This window comes from Urocampus carinirostris, chromosome 6, assembly GCF_059441175.1.
Source record: "Urocampus carinirostris isolate Australia breed hairy pipefish chromosome 6, RoL_Ucar_1.0, whole genome shotgun sequence".
NCBI classification, from domain to species: domain Eukaryota; kingdom Metazoa; phylum Chordata; class Actinopteri; order Syngnathiformes; family Syngnathidae; genus Urocampus; species Urocampus carinirostris.
In genome coordinates, this window is record NC_142354.1 from 21,238,981 (window position 1) to 21,259,215 (window position 20,235).

General features: G+C 40.7%; 1 protein-coding gene across 2 annotated transcripts in view; it reads right to left on the reverse strand.

Moving 5' to 3' along the window:
* Positions 1-323: 323 nt before the first annotated feature.
* The window catches only part of bsnb (bassoon (presynaptic cytomatrix protein) b), a 108,847-nt gene continuing 88,935 nt past the window's right edge, over positions 324-20,235 (reverse strand). The window contains exons 6-13 of one of the 2 annotated variants that reach the window (XM_088338260.1): positions 17,489-19,583; positions 16,378-17,180; positions 13,917-14,022; positions 12,739-12,885; positions 12,569-12,620; positions 10,933-11,060; positions 8,265-8,396; positions 324-2,920 (exon numbers count right to left, since the gene is read on the reverse strand). In XM_088338260.1, the coding sequence (XP_088194386.1) occupies positions 12,580-12,620; positions 12,739-12,885; positions 13,917-14,022; positions 16,378-17,180; positions 17,489-19,583 (3,192 nt within the window). In that variant the 3' untranslated portion in view covers positions 324-2,920; positions 8,265-8,396; positions 10,933-11,060; positions 12,569-12,579. The remainder of the gene's footprint in view (positions 2,921-8,264; positions 8,397-10,932; positions 11,061-12,568; positions 12,621-12,738; positions 12,886-13,916; positions 14,023-16,377; positions 17,181-17,488; positions 19,584-20,235) is intronic. The other variant, XM_088338261.1, reaches the window with a different exon arrangement.

A 20,235-nucleotide genomic window follows, 5' to 3' on the forward strand; every position in this document is an offset into this window, starting at 1 on the left:
CAGTGAATCCATGGGACTCCAAGATTGCTACCTGCCGAAAAAGAAAGGGATTTTTCCTGCTTGTATTGGATTAGAGTGCATTTTCGACATTTTAGCCAGGGAAAATAAGTTTGTATTGAAAAATATATACATATATATATATATACATAATGTGTACTTCGGTAAAAAAAAATTCTCCTGAACAATTTTGAAAATAGCCCTTTTCGACATGACAGTGACAATATGAAATATTTATGTATGCTTCTTAAAAAAAATCATATGGTCCCTGGTCATTGTAAAGAAAAGACCCTTTATACGAGAATAAAGTGACACAGAGACCCATGTACAAGACAACATTATATTCCTTTAATTTTTATTATTTTTCTCTTTTTGGAAATTGCAGGGTCAATATTTTCTTTGAATCACATTACTGGACATGATGCACCAAAATGTACTAACCAATTTATCAGTTTACAGGAATACACAGAGTAGAGCACGAGGTTTCACGATGGATATACGACTGACGTTTTTCCCCATTGCACTTACAACAGTGAATGACATTTTCCAGATGTTTTGTTTTTTTCTTCTTTTACGCTTTCTTCTTCTGAAAAAATAAATATCATCACATTCTAGATCGTAACCACTAAAACCTCCTGATTGTGGGACACTGAAGCCAACTTGTTGCTTCGGAGGTTCTAAAACACAACAAGGATAGAATCTTGACATCGACTGTGTGTTTCTCGACAGGAATTTGTGTTCCATTTTTGTTCCACTGTTGTAAACAGAACAAGTCAGCCACATTTCTATGCATAAGCAATTTTTCTAATTTCCTTCCTTGTTAGTGATAATAAATGTTCTTTTATACACCCAAAAACTTGGCAGCAAATACGGCACGGGGATGCACATGACGGCCGTACTGGAAACAAAAGCTGTACAATCGAATGGTAGTGTATTTACAGTTGGATGGGGAGGATGGCCGCACTCAAATCTGCCGTGCCTGGGGTCGAGCCTATCTCGACGTAGGCACTATGACATTAGTCCCGCGTTTCGCTACCAGCCAGGTTTGTGCTTTCAACAAAAAAGACATGCCCTGATTTGTGAGTGACTGGCTGAACTATTTTGATCGCTTTCATTCGCAAACCGTCTTAATCATGCCGGGTCGTCGTCATTAGGATGCGAACGCAGCATCGAAGCATAGAAGATCTAATCATGCACCTTTACCACTTTGGCTGCTGATTGATTTGAATAAAACGTGAGTAATATTGAAAAAAAGCATTCAAATCACCCTGTTAGGGTTTAAGTAACACCCAGAGAAAATGGACACGATTATATCTACACAAATGAAGTGCCTGCAGTGTGTTTGTGTCACGGCTTCATAGCAAGCCTCGGTCAGGCAACACCTTCAAAGGGTTAACAAACAGCCAAGGAAGCGGCCAAGCAAACCCATGCTACCAAGCGACAAGATGGTGGACATTCAAAAAAAACAAGACGGTAGACACACTCCACCCTTTGGCAACGAATCCCTATGCAGGGCAGCGACAGCTCAAGAAACATGCAACAGAGAAAAGAAAACGATTGTAAAAACGTACGTCCGGTTTCTTTTACCGCTCTACTTGGCGACCGCATCATTGTTGTTCCGACCGGCGATGACTTCACGACCGGGTTCAAAAGGAGTCTTTGCATAGTACTTCTACACTTAGGATAAAGGCAGTGGGCCCAGCTTGTTCGAGAGATTGTGGATGACGTCGTAACCGCAGAGCAGAAAGGAACTCCTGGGGATGGCTAATATGTGCGTCTGGATGTGTTCCTACCACTCGGCATGCTAACACACATGCACGTCAGGACATCCGGTACGATAGCTGTAAACTGTCCGACGATCTGTACAACGAAAAGCAGACGGAGGATTTCCCCGTCGCCGACGTACACGACATTTATACCGTTGTGCTATATACCGTTATCAGCATGCTATTGCTTTTTTTAAAATATATTTTTAACCTTGCCAAGCAAATTATTCGATGCGAGACGGTTAACAAAATAAAAAGCTTCCAAATATAAAGTTGTACCAAATAAAACAAGGTAAAAATGTTTTTCCATAAATACACAAATGACAAATTTACATTATGACATCTTGAAAGATTATGTACATACAGTAGTATACAGCTGCGTAAAAATAAATGCGCCATGATATGGACATTTGAAAACATAAGAGGTATATAAATCAAAAAATCAAATCTGAATAAGGCCTGTCCAATCGGTGAGTATGAGGCAAGTTGAAAAAAATGAACTCAGAGACACACAAGCTCCACGCGGACTATAACCATGGCTTGGTGATGGCGAGATAAAGAGCCACTCTTTCATTTGGTCCTCTCATCTGTGTGAATCACACACACTTATGGGCACACTGGCAGTAAATTTCCTTCCCTTAAATAAACAAATAAATACAACACATGACTAGAGGTGAAAAAAATATATACAGAAATATGGATATATTTTCTAGCTTTTGTTTCATATACTTGTGCGTGCATGTACACATTTACACAATGCATTCTGTAGCGACACTGAAAAGAAAATGAGAAGTAAGAACACATTCAAAGACAGGGTTACGTTCCCGGACTGGAATGTAGAGATACGGATGAACCGAGCGCTAGGGTCTTTTAAAGGAGTCGTCTATGAGATTCTTTGGTACCAGAAAATCCTACGATTCGATTTCAAATGAATTGACATGAATATGGAATTAAACATCCTTGCCAGGTGATGAAATCCTCAGACGTGAAGAACTTCCAGTAGAGGGCATACTTCGGCTTTTCTAAATTGGAGCACAGCCAGGCTCTTTCATCAGTGGACCTTGAACATTTTATAGTCCCAAAAGGCTTTCGAAGAAGGAGGAGATGAAGAAGTACAAGGAGAACACAGGTCCTCCTTTGCTCTCTCTTTCGTCCTCCTGGAATGAAGACGGATACGTCGTAACTGTTAACACATATAATTTAACAATCTATAGACCAGCTGTTTGGATCCTTTTTTGACTCAAAAAGCCATCAAAGCAAAGTATTTTGATTATTTTTTGAAAAGGGTGCCACACAACATACATTTTAAAACAAAATTTGAAAAGGTTACCAAACCTAATCTCCAGACAAAGGCTTATTTCTCAGTAACATTTGATAATGTCATAAAATATATGAAGTAATAACAATTGCAGAGCTTATGTGCCATTACAGCGCGTATAAAGATTTAGATTTAATGTAATGCTCCTCTAAAAAAATTAGACTGTACTGGGGGTAAAAAACAGACATTACATATTTTTATTTTTATTTTATTTTTTTTAAGCCCAATGCCAAAAATACATGACACGGGTTACAATGGGGGCAGACTGATTATAAGGGTCAGCATGGCCTGTTGTTTGCAAAGGTAATGGCAGAGGGGATCAGGCTTTTCCCGCGGTGGGCCCTCCTAAATCTCACTGTTCTGTATCTGCGCCCAGATGGAAGCAGGATGAAGTATTGGTGAAATGGGTGAGTGTTGTCCTGGACTATTGTGTTTGTCAGTTGGATAATGCATAATATGGGTTATTTAAGTCTGAGAGGTTGAGTGTAGGTAGGCTGCTTATTTTAGCTGCTGTGTTTCAGAGTTGTCTGCCCTGGTGTCCGGTAACTTTTTGTCGTGATTTTCAAACACTGCTAAAAGTTTTCATTTCACTATAAGTATATGTATATTTCAGATTAGTCCAAATGTGTGTACTTGCATAATTTGAGTATTGATTTTAATGTGTTTTCAATGTGTTGGACTACAACAGCAGTATAGTTGTATCTCCGGTATTTAGTGGGTAGATCAATTTTGACTTGGTCATTGTATAAGTAAGCGTGAATGTACTCTAAGTCAAGAGGAGAAGTTACACTGATTTGCAGATTATTTTGATTTGTCCAGCACGGTTCATTCTGTGCTGTCTATCTGTCTATCTATCTATCTATCTATCTACCTTGGTCATATCCCTCAAGAGGGGTGACCGACAGCAAGACAAACACACACAATAACAAAGAAAATACAAAAGGGAAAAAATAGCAAAAAACACACACAAACATTTTTGGACCATGGCCAACCCAATTGCCCAAACACCCAAACAAGTTAGGCACCTCGGCATCCAAAATGGTCATGCTTTTATCGCCCCAGATGAAACGGGACACAAGAAAGCGGCCATGTGACTCGGGTCAGGGTGACATAACACACTCTTTTGTTCAACAGCAGGGCCCGACAGCTTTTACTGGTTTACCCCTGCCACATCATACAAGTGCCCATCCCTTAGAACGCGTCCAAACATCCCACTATCCTTTCACAACACCTCTCCGCTTAATCCTATCACCACTAGATTTAGACCTCTTTCCTGCAGTGCATTTTACTTTACATAAAAGTTGGCTTCCGTGAATCGCATATGAAACTGGTGGGGTTCAGTAGATCCAACAAGGTTAAGAACCACTGGTTATAAGGTAGAAAAACTCCAGAACACTCCTGCCGCTAGTGGTAGAGACAGTGTTGCAGTAAAGGGAATTTTTTTTCCAAACCAGATGTACTCATGAAAAGAGCCACACCCAACTCTGAGCCTTACATTCCCACCCCCTGCTAAAAACGAACCAAATGAAATCCTCATTTAAAAGCAAACTCTTGCGGTCCTGCACTTTTAGATCCCCTGACATGAATCGAATCTATCAGAATGAAACCAATCGATGAGTTAAACTCATCTGCTCAAGCCTGCTGGCCTTTGCGTTAATCTACTGGGACGGTGAGCTGCTTGGCACCCAGTCAGGTTTATCGTCACATCTCCTAATGAAACCTCGGACAGGTCATAGACTGGAATTGACGGACTTGTCAGTGCAGCGTTTGCGGAAAGCTGAATGAGAGAACCTGTCAAGTCCACCCCGGGGAGGGTCCCAAGAGGTGCTCGGACAGAGGCTCAAATCAAATGAATTCTAATTCACTTGATTTGCTACTTGGTGTCTTTGTGCGACTGAGCAGAACCCATTAGTTTGTTGCAGCGTGTAATGAGGACTGCTAAGCGTGAGTCATGAATCCGTGAGCCTGCTTGTGCTCTTGTTCTAGTACGTCTTTGCGTGTGTGACCTTCAACCCGGGCCACAATTAGCTTTCTTGGGCTGAATTTAACCCAGTTTACTTGGCCCAGATTATTGGAAGTGTGCGGAGCCACAAGGTTAACCAATCCCAGAGCTCAGACGCCATGGATCTTAATTTTGCCAGCAAGAAGACAAAAACGTCAATAGACTGAAAATACTCATCAAAGCGCAAAGAAATAGAATGACTAAAATCAATAGACCATTTCAGTGGGATTGTAAACACAAGGGAGGGGGATATTTCTGGGCAGTAAAAACTTGCAGAAGACCCAGACCAAAGAATGTTTCCTACCATTTTTTATGACTCAAAGGCGCACCTAAAAACCCCAAACTGGTCGTAGAATACGGTGGATTAGATGAAAACGCCTACAGTGTTTATAGGTGTGTGATTTGGTACACTACCATGTTTAAGCAATTATTGAGCAATCATTGATCATTGCTGGCCCAAACGGCAATACATTATATGCAACAGGATTCAAGACAGGTCATTACGGAGGGGGCGCAGACACTATATAACTAAACCAACAGAGGTACAAATTACATATGAAAAGACACTAAAGCCTATCTCATTATTCCCGGTTTGAGACCGGGTGGAAATGTATGTTGGCCTGGAGAGGGATGGGTGCCACCCGGCTGTACTTGCCCAAGCCACACTACAGAAAATGGTGCCCCTACGACCCTAGTATTTAAGGGATCCAACCCATCAACCCAACCATTATCACACTATCTTATTCACACTGTTTTTCATTGTGCGTTTTGTTCTGAACTCTGATAGGTTAAACATTTAAACAGTCTCTCCACTTCTTCACCTGTGCGTCTATAGCGCTGCAAAAGACAAAAAACAGAAAGTCAACAAAAAAAATATAATTAGAAATATAATTATTCTATTACGAACTTAGTGTGACCATATCACTCAATTGCTTGCACTGGCTCCCAGTCCACTTAAGATTTTACTTTAATGGTCTCTTATTAACATACAAATGCTTGCATGGACTTTCCCCCCTCTTATCTTACTGATTTCATTTCCACCTATGTTCCTGCATGGAGCCTCCGCTCAGAAAATACTGGTGTACTTGTCACTCCAAGAGCCAAGAAGAAATCTGCTGGCTCGAGAGCGCTTTCTATCCAAGCCCTGGAGCTGTGGAAATCCTCTGCCTCCTGAGATAAAACCTGCAACCTCAGTGGGAGTTTTTTCATCTGGACTTAAGACACATTTCTATTCTATAACATATTATTGATGCCGACCTAATGCCCTTCTTTCCTGTCTTTTCCAGCTACCTGGTTGGTGGCAAAATAAGGGAGAAGGACGAATCGTGATGACTCAGCGGATCAGCACCTGCATAGAGCAGCCAGCTGAGTTGGGAAGCTTCGTTGTTGTGGTCATAGACCTCTTGATCAACTTTACCTATTATCATTGTTTTTTTATTGATGTTGAGTACGTTTTGTGAATTTTTACCCCATGAGATACAGTAGCTATTGCAGCCTGGTCATCCTGGAAAGGGGATTATCACTTGTGTGGCCCCTTCACGATGTTTCTTATTTTCCTCATGCTAAGTTTTTTAATTTTACATGTCTCTTCCAGATCAGGGGTTGCTGTTTTGTGGTCTGTGCAGTCTTTTGAGACCTTTTGTGATTAAGGGCTATACGAATACATGTGACTTGAATTGATTTATACATATTAAACTGCAACATTATTGATACACAGGTGAAGGTATTATACACGAATATACGTTATAAGTCTTCTGTACCATCCGTAATCATGGTAAATGCAAACTCACGACCAAATAAGATCATCGAGTGCTGGTGGAAAACATCGAAGCGCACAGGGAGCGCAGTTGCTGTGTTTTGCGGAAACGTGGCTCACGTTTAGCATTCCGGACGCTAACGTGGAGCTACCCGGAGCTATCCGGCTTCAACGCCGCTAAACAGAGACACGAAAGCCGGGGGGAATCGGAGAGGAGGCGGACTTGCTAACACGAGGTGGTGTATCCCTGGATTTTCACAAAGAAAAGTTTTCCATCTGCCACAGGGATGTCGAACTTTTGGACTGGCGTGACATCATCCACTCTGCTACAATAGGGCATCATGTTAATCTGTTAATAAACAACGGGGTAGACTGCTGGAAGTGTGAATTTCACTACGGGGATGAATAAAGTATCTATCTATCTATCTATCTATCTATCTATCTATCTATCTATCTATCTATCTATCTATCTATATGGTAATTCATGTGCCTTATAGTCTGGTGCGCCTTATGTATGAAAACTATATGAAAATCAATAACTAAGTACACATATATAAGTGAATTAAAAAAAAATCAGGACTAATAGTCTTCACTGTGTTTTTTACAATTGTGAGAGAAGCATCATTATTTAGGTGGCGGTAAATATTAGACTCCACTCTGATTCCACAGAACAAGACCTATGGTTAATCCCAATAAAATGATGTGGAGCAGCAGAACTAAAGAGCTGTGAGAATATATATTTTTCCTATGTATAGAATAAATTATATCTTTATCTTATTATCAAATAATCTTGGAATTTTTTCCTTTTAAGTGTATATTGTACTATTTTTCACTGCACTATCGTTATGATGCTTGAACAACTTAAGCCATCTTTTGCCTATTTATCCTGACATTCTTTTTATCTTATTTTCTTCTTTTAGTGCGTTTATGCTGGAGTGTCATGTATAATCTCATTGTAAACAACGTTCACTGCGTTGTAATCAATTGCAATAAAGACAATTCAAATTCTACAACAAACTGACCGAAAAATAGGCATATTCGGAGTTGCAGTACCACAGGTCCCAACCAGATGTCTCTACTCTGAATGGTTGAGGTTAGAATTTGGTCAGAGGTCATTAACAATTGCCAATGTTCGAAAAATTGTACTGAGATAAAAAGCTGCATTATTAGATATGCACACCAAGTAGTAAAAAACAAAAAACAAATGGTATTTAGGCAAAACAAATAGCTAAAGGCGCAATCGCTGACCTTTTTCTGCATTTATGCTTTAACACATACACAAAGTATTAACATCAGATCTTAAAATTGACTTTATTTATATTGTATGTTGATTACTTTATCCCATTAGCCCAATAAATGACAAACAAAAAGGACCTCTGACGTCTTAATACAATCCTCAAGTGTGTTTGTATAGCTTTTACTAACCGTTCACGCTGGATTTCTGTCATTTTTAGGGTATGCACTTGACTTTCAGGTCCCCCTTCTCATTCAGCTTTACTTCAATCACATGCAAGTCTGGGGAATTCAGTGCTGACAAGGCGCTCCTTTGATTCAACTCTGTTCAACAAAAAAGCAGAGGCAGCCGACATCAGTCTCAATGTACAAAGTATTTCGTGGCTCTTCGTTTACCCTGAACTAGAGGTAAGATCTTAAGCCCGATGACAGCCAGAGCCCAACAGAAAATTCGGGCCTAAAATGTCAATCATTACTTCCGAGTTTGGGCCGCCTCTCTTCTTAGCAGAGTTTTTTTTTTTTTTAATCCACCTGTAATTGTTCTTTGTTTCATTTTCTTGGGAGGGTCTGCGCATTAGATTCCGTCTCCTTTTCACGCAGCGCAGCCTGTGCGCTCGTCGGGGCGCTTAATGGCTCGCATAAAAGCGGCATGATCATGGTATGTTTGCTGTGGTTTTATTTTTTGTATATATATATATATATATATATATATATATATATATATATATATATATATATATATATATATATACCACATAGGTATGACTCGGCCGAGGCTTGAACCACAACCTCCCAGTCTCGCCATACCCCCAAGGCCACCGAGCTGGTAATCTGTGGATTTATACCCTCTCCATTTTGGTATTATTGTTCGTACAGTGCTCCAGGAGACTTGTAAATGTTACAAAATCTTCTTGTATCACGTTAATGCTTTGACTTTTTTCCACAGCTATACCGGACAGTGGGATTGTGGACTCGTTCTTAAGGATGGGCTGGGCACCCGTATGATGCGGCAGGGGTAAACCAGTGAAAGCTGTCGGGCCCTGCTGTTGAACAAAAGAGTGTGTTATGTCACCCTGACCCGAGTGACATGGCCGCTTTCTGGTGTGCCATTTCATCTGGAGGGACGAAAGCATGACCAACTTAGGTGCCTAACTTGTTTGGGTGTTTGGGCAATTGGGTTGGCCATGGTCCAAAAATGTTTGTGTGTGTTTTTTGCTATTTTTTCAATTTTATTTTCTTTGTTATTGTATGTGTTGTTTTGCTGTCGGTCACCCCTCTTAAGGGATATGACCAAGGTAAATAGATAGATAGATAGATCCCGGACATGCCTGGTGTGTTTTTAAGTCTTCCCAAAACTGTCATAATACTTTCTTTCAGGTGAATTTACACTGAAACACACGGGTTCATTCTGTTGTTGTTAGTCTGTTTGGTCAACTTTGAATCTTTCAGAAGTCATCAGGGAAATTCTGGAGTCAGTTGGCTGAGCTGAGAGAACAAGGGGCCAATGTTTTTGCAACACCTACTTTTTAAAATAATTTCATTGCACTTCACAATTGTGTCTCACAAATTGTTGATTCTTAGATTATATTTTCCGTTTTTTAGCTTGAAGCCTGAAATGTGGCAATTTGACAAAAGGTCCTTGAGGTACTAGGCACTGTATAATTATGAATATTGCTATGTATCAGGCTTTAAACTTCTAGATGAGTCTATATGCATGTATGTAGCCTCTGTTTATAAATGTATGTCAGTGTACATATACAGATGTGTCAGGACCAGAACGGAAACAGGACACACTCGCGCAACGTTTACCACAAGTTTAATTGAAGGAACGAGGAAGGGGTGCGCCCACGATCCAGTGTTCGCTCTCGTACTCGGCTTGTGATCCAAACACGCAAGTGGATCTTCTGTAGCGAGCAATCGCGGTGTCAGGGGGCGGAATACTTGTCAGTAGCTGAGACTGGGAGAGCAAGACATGGTCGGGGTCGGAAACGAGTCGTAAGCTGTGACGGGAGAGCAGACGTGGTCGGGATCAAAAACGGATCGTAATCCGGCACGGGTGAGCATACGTGGTCGAGATCAAAACCGGTCGCAGCGGGGGACAAACAGGAGCAAAAAAACGGGACAGACGTGAGTCAGGGTCGAAAAAGGGCTTGCTGTGTAAAAACAGAGATTCGCAGACGAACTGACCAAAGGGGGCAGATAGGAGTGGGTTTAAATAGGTACAGGGAGCCAATCAGAGTCCGAAGCAGTTGGCGACAAAGTAGTGGGCACAGGTGATTCGCATCAGTAATCATGACACAGATGTGTATGTATGTATATGTATGTGTATATGTATATATGTGTATATATATATATATATACAGGTATATTTGTTTTTGGTTTGTAAAGAGGTGAGAGCTAATAAGCTACACCTTTACTCACTCATTTTTGAATATGTATTTTGTTTTCTCTTCCTTTGTGTTGTGGTTTATGTAGCTTCCTCATTAGTTTTTCTATTTTACGTGTCTTTTTTGAGGAATTGTTTGAAAATAATCAGGAAGCCTTGCAGTACTTATAATGCATATTCAGAATAAATGACTACGACAACAACAACTACAAAAATACGTGTGTGATCCTGTCACAAAACAAGCACATATTGTTTTTGTTATGATACTGCTCTTGTATGCAGGGCGCATCTATCGGTCGTGTGTGTAAATGCATCTGTTATAGCAACAAAATCTTCCCAATGCCATTTTAAGGCAGACTTAATGTTTTTACAATTTATTAGTGCTGATTATGAGGCAAGTTTCTTCCAGAGATGTTGACAGTGACTCGGTGCTTGATCGAACAAACAAAAAAAAGAGGAAAACCAGACACTTACTGATCCTCCGAGAATCCCACGCTCCCACTTAATATCCTCCGTGATGGTAAAATGTAATAAAGACAGTTTTCATAAGATTTTCTGGTACAAAGGCTCTTCATTTTTTTATCGTTGTGACTCTGCAGATTCTAAATAGAAAGAAAATTATTTGATTAGACATTTGCTTCGTGTGACCATTCTACACTGCTAAATGACAATGATCAATCATTCGTGTCAGTTAGCAAGTACGTTGCCATCTTCTGCCAAAGCCAGGCATCACAAAATAAACCCAGTCTTACAGTGCTTGCAAAAATATTGCACCCCACATATTGCCATATTTCACACGTCAAACTTAATAATAATTAACTCAAAATATCAAGAACAAAAATCAACATATGAGACACAAACAAAATTTATTCAAGATTTTATACTGTGCTAAAAATCATATCAATTTTGGCTTCCTTTGATTTCATACTTTTTGTCAACCTATTTTTGCTGCAATCACAGCCACAATTCATTTTGGGTATGTCTCTAAAATGTTTGCCCATGTTTCCTTACAAAAGAGCTCAAGTTGGTTAAGGTTTGATGGTGATCGGTTCTGCACAGCATTTTAGAGATCTTTCCAAAATTGTTCTATGGGATTAAGGTCTGGAGTTTGGTTTGGCCATTCTAACACTTTTATATTAGATTTTGCTTTATTTTTATGGTCAATGTCGTTTTGGGAGGTGAACCTGCACCCCATTTGTAGGTCTCCTGCAGACTTCGAAATTTGCCCTGTTTTTGGCTCCATCCATCAACTCTAACGATTCCCCAGTCCCTGCTGAACAAAAGCAGCCCAGAGCATGATGCTGCCACCACCATGTTTGACAGTGGTAATGGTGTGTTCAGGTTGATGCGTAGCCTTGCTCTTACACCAAACGTCAGCCCAAAATGTTATATTTTGGTCTCATCTGACCGGAACACCTTGTTCCACAAGTTGTTGATGTCTCCTTTGTGGCCTCATGGCCCGTTTTATGGTGTTCTTTTAGAGAGGGCTTTCTTCTTGCCATTCTTACATCAAGGGCAGATTTATGCAAAGTATGACTAATAGTTGTCTTATGCACAGAATGTCCCACCTCAGCTGTGTATGCCTGCAGGTCATCTAGTGTTAAAATGGGCATCTTGGTTGCTTCTCTGATTAGTTTTCTCCTTGTTTCGGATGAAAGTTCCTGGAATAGTTTAGTCGTTTTATGCCAAAATCTATTTTTATCACATTTGTGCTTGGAACTTTTCCACAACTGTACCTCTGACCTTTCTTGTATGTTCTTTGGTCTTCATCATGCTGTCATAATACTTTATTATCTGTTCAGCTGCATTTAAATTGAGACTTAATGGCACACAAGTACACTCTGTTTGTCATTGTTAGTCGTTTATGTAGATATTGGATCATTCAGAAGTCATCAGGGAACTTCTGGTGTGAGTTGACTGAGCTGAAATGAATTGGTTCCACTTCACAATTGTGTCTAACTTTTTGTTGATTCTTTGACAATATTTTCAGTTTGTAAGCCTTAAGTTTGAAGCCTGAAACAGGGCAATATGACAAAAAGTTCTTGGGCGGGGGATACTTTCGCTAGGAACTGTATCTTATGTAGAAGAGCTTGTCTTGGTTTTTACTCACCGTCTCCTCTTTCAAAAGAATGAAGTAAATTTCTTCCCAAGTCCAGACAGAGCTGCAAGAACGGGTAAAATAACAAATGATCAACACATCACAACTCAAAAATGCCGTCATTTACTCCATACGATACAGAAAACTTAAGAAAATTCGTAGTATGTTCATAGCTTCTGTACCGTCTCCCAGTTTTCCCGCTTGCTCGGCTGCACCTCCTTGCAGAATTTTGGTCAAGACGTTTTCCCCTTCAGCAGGGGCCTGCCCTGCTGCAGCACTGCCGATACCACCGGCTTTACTACCAATCCCAACAGGGGCAGCTTTCGAGCCTCCAGATAGAAAAAATGTATATAACTACCAAATATAAGTTTTGGTGCAATTTGGCATTGGTAGTAGGGCTGCAACCATTTTTTTGACGTCGTCGCCAGAAAACGATAATGGAAAGAGTCAAAAATGAATTTAATCTCTGATGAGAGACGCCAATGTGCAATTGTGTCTGTCCTGAGCAGTGACACACAGAAATAACGGTGACAACATTAACTACTCGTATCAAAACTTCTTAAGTTTGGGAGCATTTTAGCCTGCATACGGCAAATAAAAACACTACTTGCAAAGTTTCATGGCAATAGCTTGGTGACGCATGAACATTTAGAGAGCACGTCGGGCAGTTGAAGAAACTGGGTCTGACTTGCCATGGTAAGATTCAAATAACGTTCACCCCAATACGGTTTTAATGAAATGCATTGTACATTTTTATCCGCGTATATTTCGCATTAAGATAGAGCTTCAGCGTTTTGTCGGACTGCGCCTGACAGATGACAAAACCTTAACAACGACAAGGTCAGGTGTTAAAACCACTTGTATTGAAACTGTTGTTTTTGGTTTCTATGGATTTTGAAGTTAGACAATGAATGTACTTCACAATATTCACCCAATGTTAGTTTTATGTACTGTTCTACTGCAGCTAATGAGCTTCTTCTTGGTATAAAACTACTTAATGCAAATGCATTATTTATTTGCCTTTCCCTACAAAACGGTCGGAGGTTTATTCAGGGAATGACAGTATATGTCTCTACTGACCAAGCACTGAGCTTTATTGTTTCTAGGTACAAAATTTGTATTTAATTTTGGGTACAAATCTGCAGTATGTTCAACAAAAGATATATTTTTCATTGTAACCATTCTCTCCTGTCTTTATTAAAATTTGCCACATAGTTGAATCAAATCCATGCTAAATTTGGAAAAACATTTTTTATCTGATTATTCAACTAATCGTTTAAATAGTCAATGACAAGTTGACTGTTAAATTAGTCATTAGTTGCAGCCCTAATTGGTAGTAAAAATACCTTAATTGACTTACCGATACCCGTTAATGGAGGTGGAGTTGTTTTGGTTGTTTGTGGCATGGTTGGGACGGTCATTGTAGGCTTAATTCCAATAGTTGCTGATCTTGCATCGGTTTTCCCCTGAAAACAAAAGTATGTCAGGGACAGTAAGATTGACTCAATTTACACCATCACTGTGGCACAGTAGTATACCATTTTTTCCAGACTAGAAGGTGCAACTGTAAACCCTAAATTGGCCAGAAATTTGAAAGTGAGCTTTATAATCCAGTGCGCCTTACATACCACAAAATATGGTGGGTAAAATTGGAAAAACAAATAGATTACACTGCATATGGTAACTGTTCTGTCTTTGAGAAACATAAACAGTGGACTTTGGGTGCCATTTTGTGGTTAACATGTTAATTGTTTGTTGTTAAAAGGAAACAAAAGAGGAACTTTGACAGTACCTCAGACGCCAACTTTCGAACGCTCATTACAAATCCTTTTTTGGTCTTTTGGACAATGATTGTTAGAAAGTATGAAACATATTGTGAATCATTGAATGTTCTTTTGTATGAATTGTTGTTAGCATGTCAAAGATTAGCTTCGAATTTATCTGTTTAATTAGCAGTCTAACGTGACTTTTTTGTACCGTGTTATTACATTTACCGCGCCCTTATGAGGGTAATGGTTGAGGCCCCTGTCCGAATAAACAATGGAAATAGGGAAATTATAACTTAAGGGGCTGTAGTAAATTCATAATCCCAAAGGTGAGAACCACCAGGAAAAGTATGTGGGTGTCTGTGTGTGGAGTCAAACTTTGGAACAATTTACAAAACGAGATCAAACAATGTCCAACTATTCACTTGTTCAAATTTAAATACAAAAAAACATTCCTGGCGGAATACAGAGATGAAGAAAATGGAGTATGAGTGATACTAGAGATTGTAAAAAGTGCGTCTAGAACTATGGTTAACTTTGTGTTATTGTTGCTATGGTTATATCATAACTGTTATTATTAATATTATTACAATTGTTGTTATATCATTGGTGTATTTAATGGGGAAGATGAAGGGGTAGGGAATATAAGCATTTGCTTCTTACTACCCCTTTTCGAACATGTTATGTAACAGTACTTTGTTGTTGAGTTATTGTTTTTGTCCTCTTTTTATTTTAATGTTCGAATAAAGTTTTCATTCATCCATTCACCAACAACTAAAGGAAAGAGGACTGGTAATTCGGGGCATCATTCACTAGCTGTCTAGATAGCGAAAAAGGGCATACTTTGGTGTGACAGTACAGTCATCATTTATGAATTAATTAATTAGTTTTACAGGTGCTCCCAGTCATCATGTTATTTCATGTTCTATAAAATAAGTAATTTTAATGTAAATGTATTGGGGTTTTTTATGCAACCCGAGGTCTTAGTGTAGTTTAATCCCATGCGCTTTATAATACAGTACTCCCTGTATATAGAAAAATATATCACAAGATCTGCTTTAAGGTGCATAACGTACAGTACATTTTTGAGTCGTCAAAATTGGATTATGTTTTCATTTATTCATTTAACAACTGATCAACCTCACAAAGGTCACGGGTGTGCCAGAGCGTATAACATCAGTCGATGGACACGCTGAACTGGTTCCAATCCAGTCACAGGGTACACTGAAAAGGACAATCTATTCACACACACCCGCATACACATTTCCGGGACAATTTGGACTTCCCGAACAAGAGTCCCCGCAGAAAGTCCACTCAGGAGATAATGCTAACCACACGTAGAAGCTGCTCGCTGCAATTAAATATGGGACTGCTGAACTTTGAGGCAGACCTGCTAACTTATATTTCACCATGGCAATAGATTTTAGTCGTTTCCATTTGAATGTTTTAGTTTTTAAAGTCAGTTTTAGTCAGGTGTAAAGTATGATGAAGCACTAAGAAATAGTTAATAATGTCAAACACTGACGTTGATCTTATCTAAAACCAAATTCCTACAAGATAGAGTTGAAAACATCACTTGTTTTATCAAGTGTTGTATTTATATTCTGGATGTTTGTCTTAAGGCTGAAGTGTCTGAACTTCTTACCCCGAGGGTCTCACACACACACAAAAAAAACCCGATTCATACAGGGCTAAACTGTGTTTGAAAAAATACTTTATTTGCCACACACACGAAACTCAATTTCTATTGTTGTTGTTTTAATTTAGTTTTGTCTTAAAATCGAAATAACTCTCATCAAGTTTAATTTGAATTTACTATTTTTAGGGGCCTTTATTTTAAAAACGTCGCAGGAGCTCTGGCAAGAATGTTTACTTTGTATATGTAAAGTAATTGTACTCTTCAATAATTGGCAGCGTTCCTCTCTAACTGTTCAGCATGCAACATTGTTCAAATTAGTTCCTCAAATTACGCACAGTAAAGATGTCTGAATCTGCCTGTACTTAAACATTTTCTTAGAGGCAAAGAAATATTTATTTATTTGAGCATTTACTAACCGGTGAAGCGGCTGGCTGCGCTATTGCAGGGCCTTCTGCTGATGGTCGTCCTTGTGTCGGTGCATGGCTTGGTTTTGGCTGCTGCTGCTGTGGACTGGCTCCCATATTAGTTGTTGCCTGGCTGCTAGGAGGGGGTTGACTGTGCTGCTGAGGCTGTTGCTGTTGTTGCTGTACATTTTGCTGCTGCTGCGCTTGATGGGTACCATCAAGAGCTTCAGACCCTGGATGTCTTCCAGACTGACTTTGACCACTTGAACGCTGTCGCCCAGCATGGTCCTGCTGCTGCATCTTTAACCCTGCAGCAGATGGATCTTGCCGTCTTGTGCGTGCTCCTGACTGTCTCTGGCTTAGTCCCCCTGTGCCATGGTGGTGACCGGCAGCCGAGTCACGAGAGAAATCTCCTGAGTTCCGAGGGCTACCTTGGGCAGAACGGGAGTCTGAGCCGCCCTTTCTCTGGCCAGAGGAAGTTATCCTGCCTTCAGATCGCCCTGATGTTTCTCTAGGGTGCGTCCTGGTAGAACGGGAAGATCTGGGGTCCTCTGAACTGTGCCGGGAAGAGTTGTGCCTCCCAGAGCTGTTGCTATGATAACGCTGGTCCCGCGATGAAGCCGAGGAGGAATGGCGTTGATGGTTGTCGTCCTGGGGTCCACATTCCTCCGGCGGCTCATCATAGTCGTGGTAGGTGTGCTTTGAGCGCCTACCTGAAGATGACTGACTTCCACCTCTATGATGTCGTGAACGTTCTGAGCGAGCCTCCCGAGGTTTTTCAAACCAGTCAGTCTCCTCTTGGCCCAAATGATAGGCTTTTTGTAAAACCAGAAAAAACAGTATCAGGCATTAGTTTATCCTTAACAAGTTGTCTGTTGATAGTAGCCATGCGACAAAATAAATTCCACTTTGTGCAGCCATGTATAGTTTAGGAAGCCAGTGAATAAAGACAGGAAACCAAAGCATGCAGAACAAAAAAAAAAAATCATAGAGGCTTTTTACCAGGAGACATTCCATAAAAGAAAAGGGGACCAAAACCTTTCCCCTGGCACGCAGTCTCTTTTCAGCACTTTAAAGATGGAACAGACATGCAAGACGAGAAAAATTATTCAGCACCAGTTACCTTCACTGTCAGAAACAGCACAGTGCATGTCGTCAACAAGGTAAGGGTCATCTGGTTTATACACATGACTCCTTGGAAGATCCTTCTTGTGGTGGTCCTGCACATCTGGAAGCGAATGACTTGAGCCGTACTGGTTCCTCACATCATGGGCATTTGCCACAGCAGAGCTCCGTCCAATGCCTACAGGTTTACCAACAGGACTGTTCGGACTCTCTTCCTCAGAATTTTGATTGCGTATGGGTGGCCTTCCACTGCGGCTACCTCTCTGACAACGCTCCATGGCATCTCTCTCATATGATTTACTTCTGTGACCTGAGGCGTCTCGAGATGATATCTTATCCATGCCATATCCGGTAGACCGGGACCTACCAGACCCATACATGCGATCATCTTCTTCAAGACCCTCGCGACTGCTGCCGTAATATTTCTGTTGCTCATGGGAATTCCTCTTCATTCCGTATGCGGTTTCATCCTGCTTCTTAGACCTGGACACTATGGTACAACTGCCTCCAGTTGAAGTTGTCATTGTGTAGGAGGCCAGGTCTGCCTCCACATCTCGAGCTTCCTCAATGGGAGAGAACTTGGATATTTTTTGTTCCATTCCTTGTTTTCTGTGCTTACTACGTTTAGAAGAGACTACAGCGGGTGCAAGATTTTTGGGTGAGACTTTGTGCGCACTGGAGTTGCTCCGTGATGTGTGTTTGTAGTCATCGTAATAATAAGATCCTCCACTCACTGTGGTGCTTGTACGATTATCCACTGTACTGTGGTAACCCATTGAGCTAGATGGTCGTGCAAATGCATCCACTTGCTCATCTTCAGGTCTACAATACGTGCCACCACGTCCTGGCCCATTCTCGCTACGATATCGCCCTCCTGCTGGATGGCCAAGGGCATCAGTTGGTTGAATGACGTTGTCTTTTGTCAATTCGCTGATGTCATCAATCATTACATAATTCCTCGGAATGTTCTGCTCTAAGTTAGAGGAATATTGTTCATCTGAAACATAAGCAGATGTTGGGCTGTCACCAGAGTGTGTAAGACCAGGGTCAGAGGGGCGATATTGCCCATATGCATTGCTGTAGGCCGAGCCATATGACCCATCTGGAGCTGATGTGGTCACAGAGACTGCTGGGTTGCTTACGACCTCATAGTTGGTGGGCATCTTCTGCTCAAGGTCAGCCAGAGAGGTTTGTCTTGGTCTTTGGTGTACTGTAAGGATATCTGCCTGGGTAGGGTAAGACAATACTGGCTGGTAGGAGCTGTGACTAGGATATGGAAGGCTTTGGCCTGGCATTGGCTGATTCGGGGGATGGAATGTCTGTTGGCCAGGCTGATGTATACCGAGATCTGTTTGGTAAGATGATTGGCTATACATACAGGAGGAATAGGATCCCTGGTTCTGGTATCCAGGGCCTGGAGGTGGATGGGGCTGGAAAGTCCCCGGCTGGGGAGCAGAGGATGACGGGTACTGAGGCGGTTGGAAACCAATCTGATGATAAGAGGAGACGGGCTGCTGTACTGATGATTGATTTTGAGTGTAAGGATAAGACATGTAGACGGAGGTTGAGGAATATTGCGATGTTGCATTTAGGTCATTAGTAAACTGACTCATAGGTGCAGTATTGGGCCTTGTCAGCAAGCTATTGGCATCAAAATTTGCTGTTGGCGTTCCCAATCTGAGGTTATTGAGCTCGCTGTCTGACATGTAGTCGCGTGGATCACCCATACAGCGCAGGTAAGCTAGCTCTCGCCTCTCCCGCTCTTTCACCATGGTTTCTTTACGTTGAGTAATGCCTAATTCCAAGTAACGTAATTTGGCATCAATCTCTTTCTCTTCTTCCTCCAGTTCGGCTTGCTGCTTCCTGAGCTTAGATGATTCTTGCTCCACAGCTTTCAGTTCGCTCAGCAAGCCAGCCTTAGTGACTCCTTGTGATGGTCTAGGCAAAACCCTCGGTGGCATGCCAGGGGAACTGTACATTTGTGCTGGAGTAACTATGGGCAGCGGTGTCTCTTCCGGAGGAGGGCTGGGAAGAGTCCTCTTTACCTTCCTCATCACAGCATTCTGCTGCTGCTGCTGCAGGGAGGCCATCTGCTAATAGAGGCAGAGAAACATCAGCGGAATGAGCTATAAACAGAACGTGTTTATGTAAATTAGGATCATTAATATACCTCAGTATGCAGGAAGGGTCTGCAAACACTAATTTAAGATCCATGTAAATCAATGCATATATTTACCTACATGGAGTCGGGGCATTATTGATGTCAGAATTTGACATAAATATATATTTTTAAACTTGATAATGATTACAATGCCACATACAGTACATTGCGAGTTTGTGAAAGGTAAGCATGCATTCAGTACATAATCAATCAATCCGATAGTAAGACACTTTTGTTAATCTGACTAGGAGAAAAACATATTTAAATGTTTTTTTCAAATGAAGTCAAGTTTTGTTCATTGCAGGATTTTCAAATTATTTATTTTTTGGGCATGCAGAAAAAAAGAAAAGTGTTGATAAAAAAAATATACAGTATATATACGCAAACTATTACTTACAATTTAGTTGCAAAAGGTTGATCCATGCTGATGATTAACGAGTCCGGATAAATAAGCTCTACATTTTTCTCTTTTATTATACTGGATAGTTTCAAATCAATATTATTTTACTTTTCAAGACTAATTAAAAAGGGGAGGTAAGCATAAAAACATCCATATAGTGTCCTCCTGGCAATTCTGAAGCGCT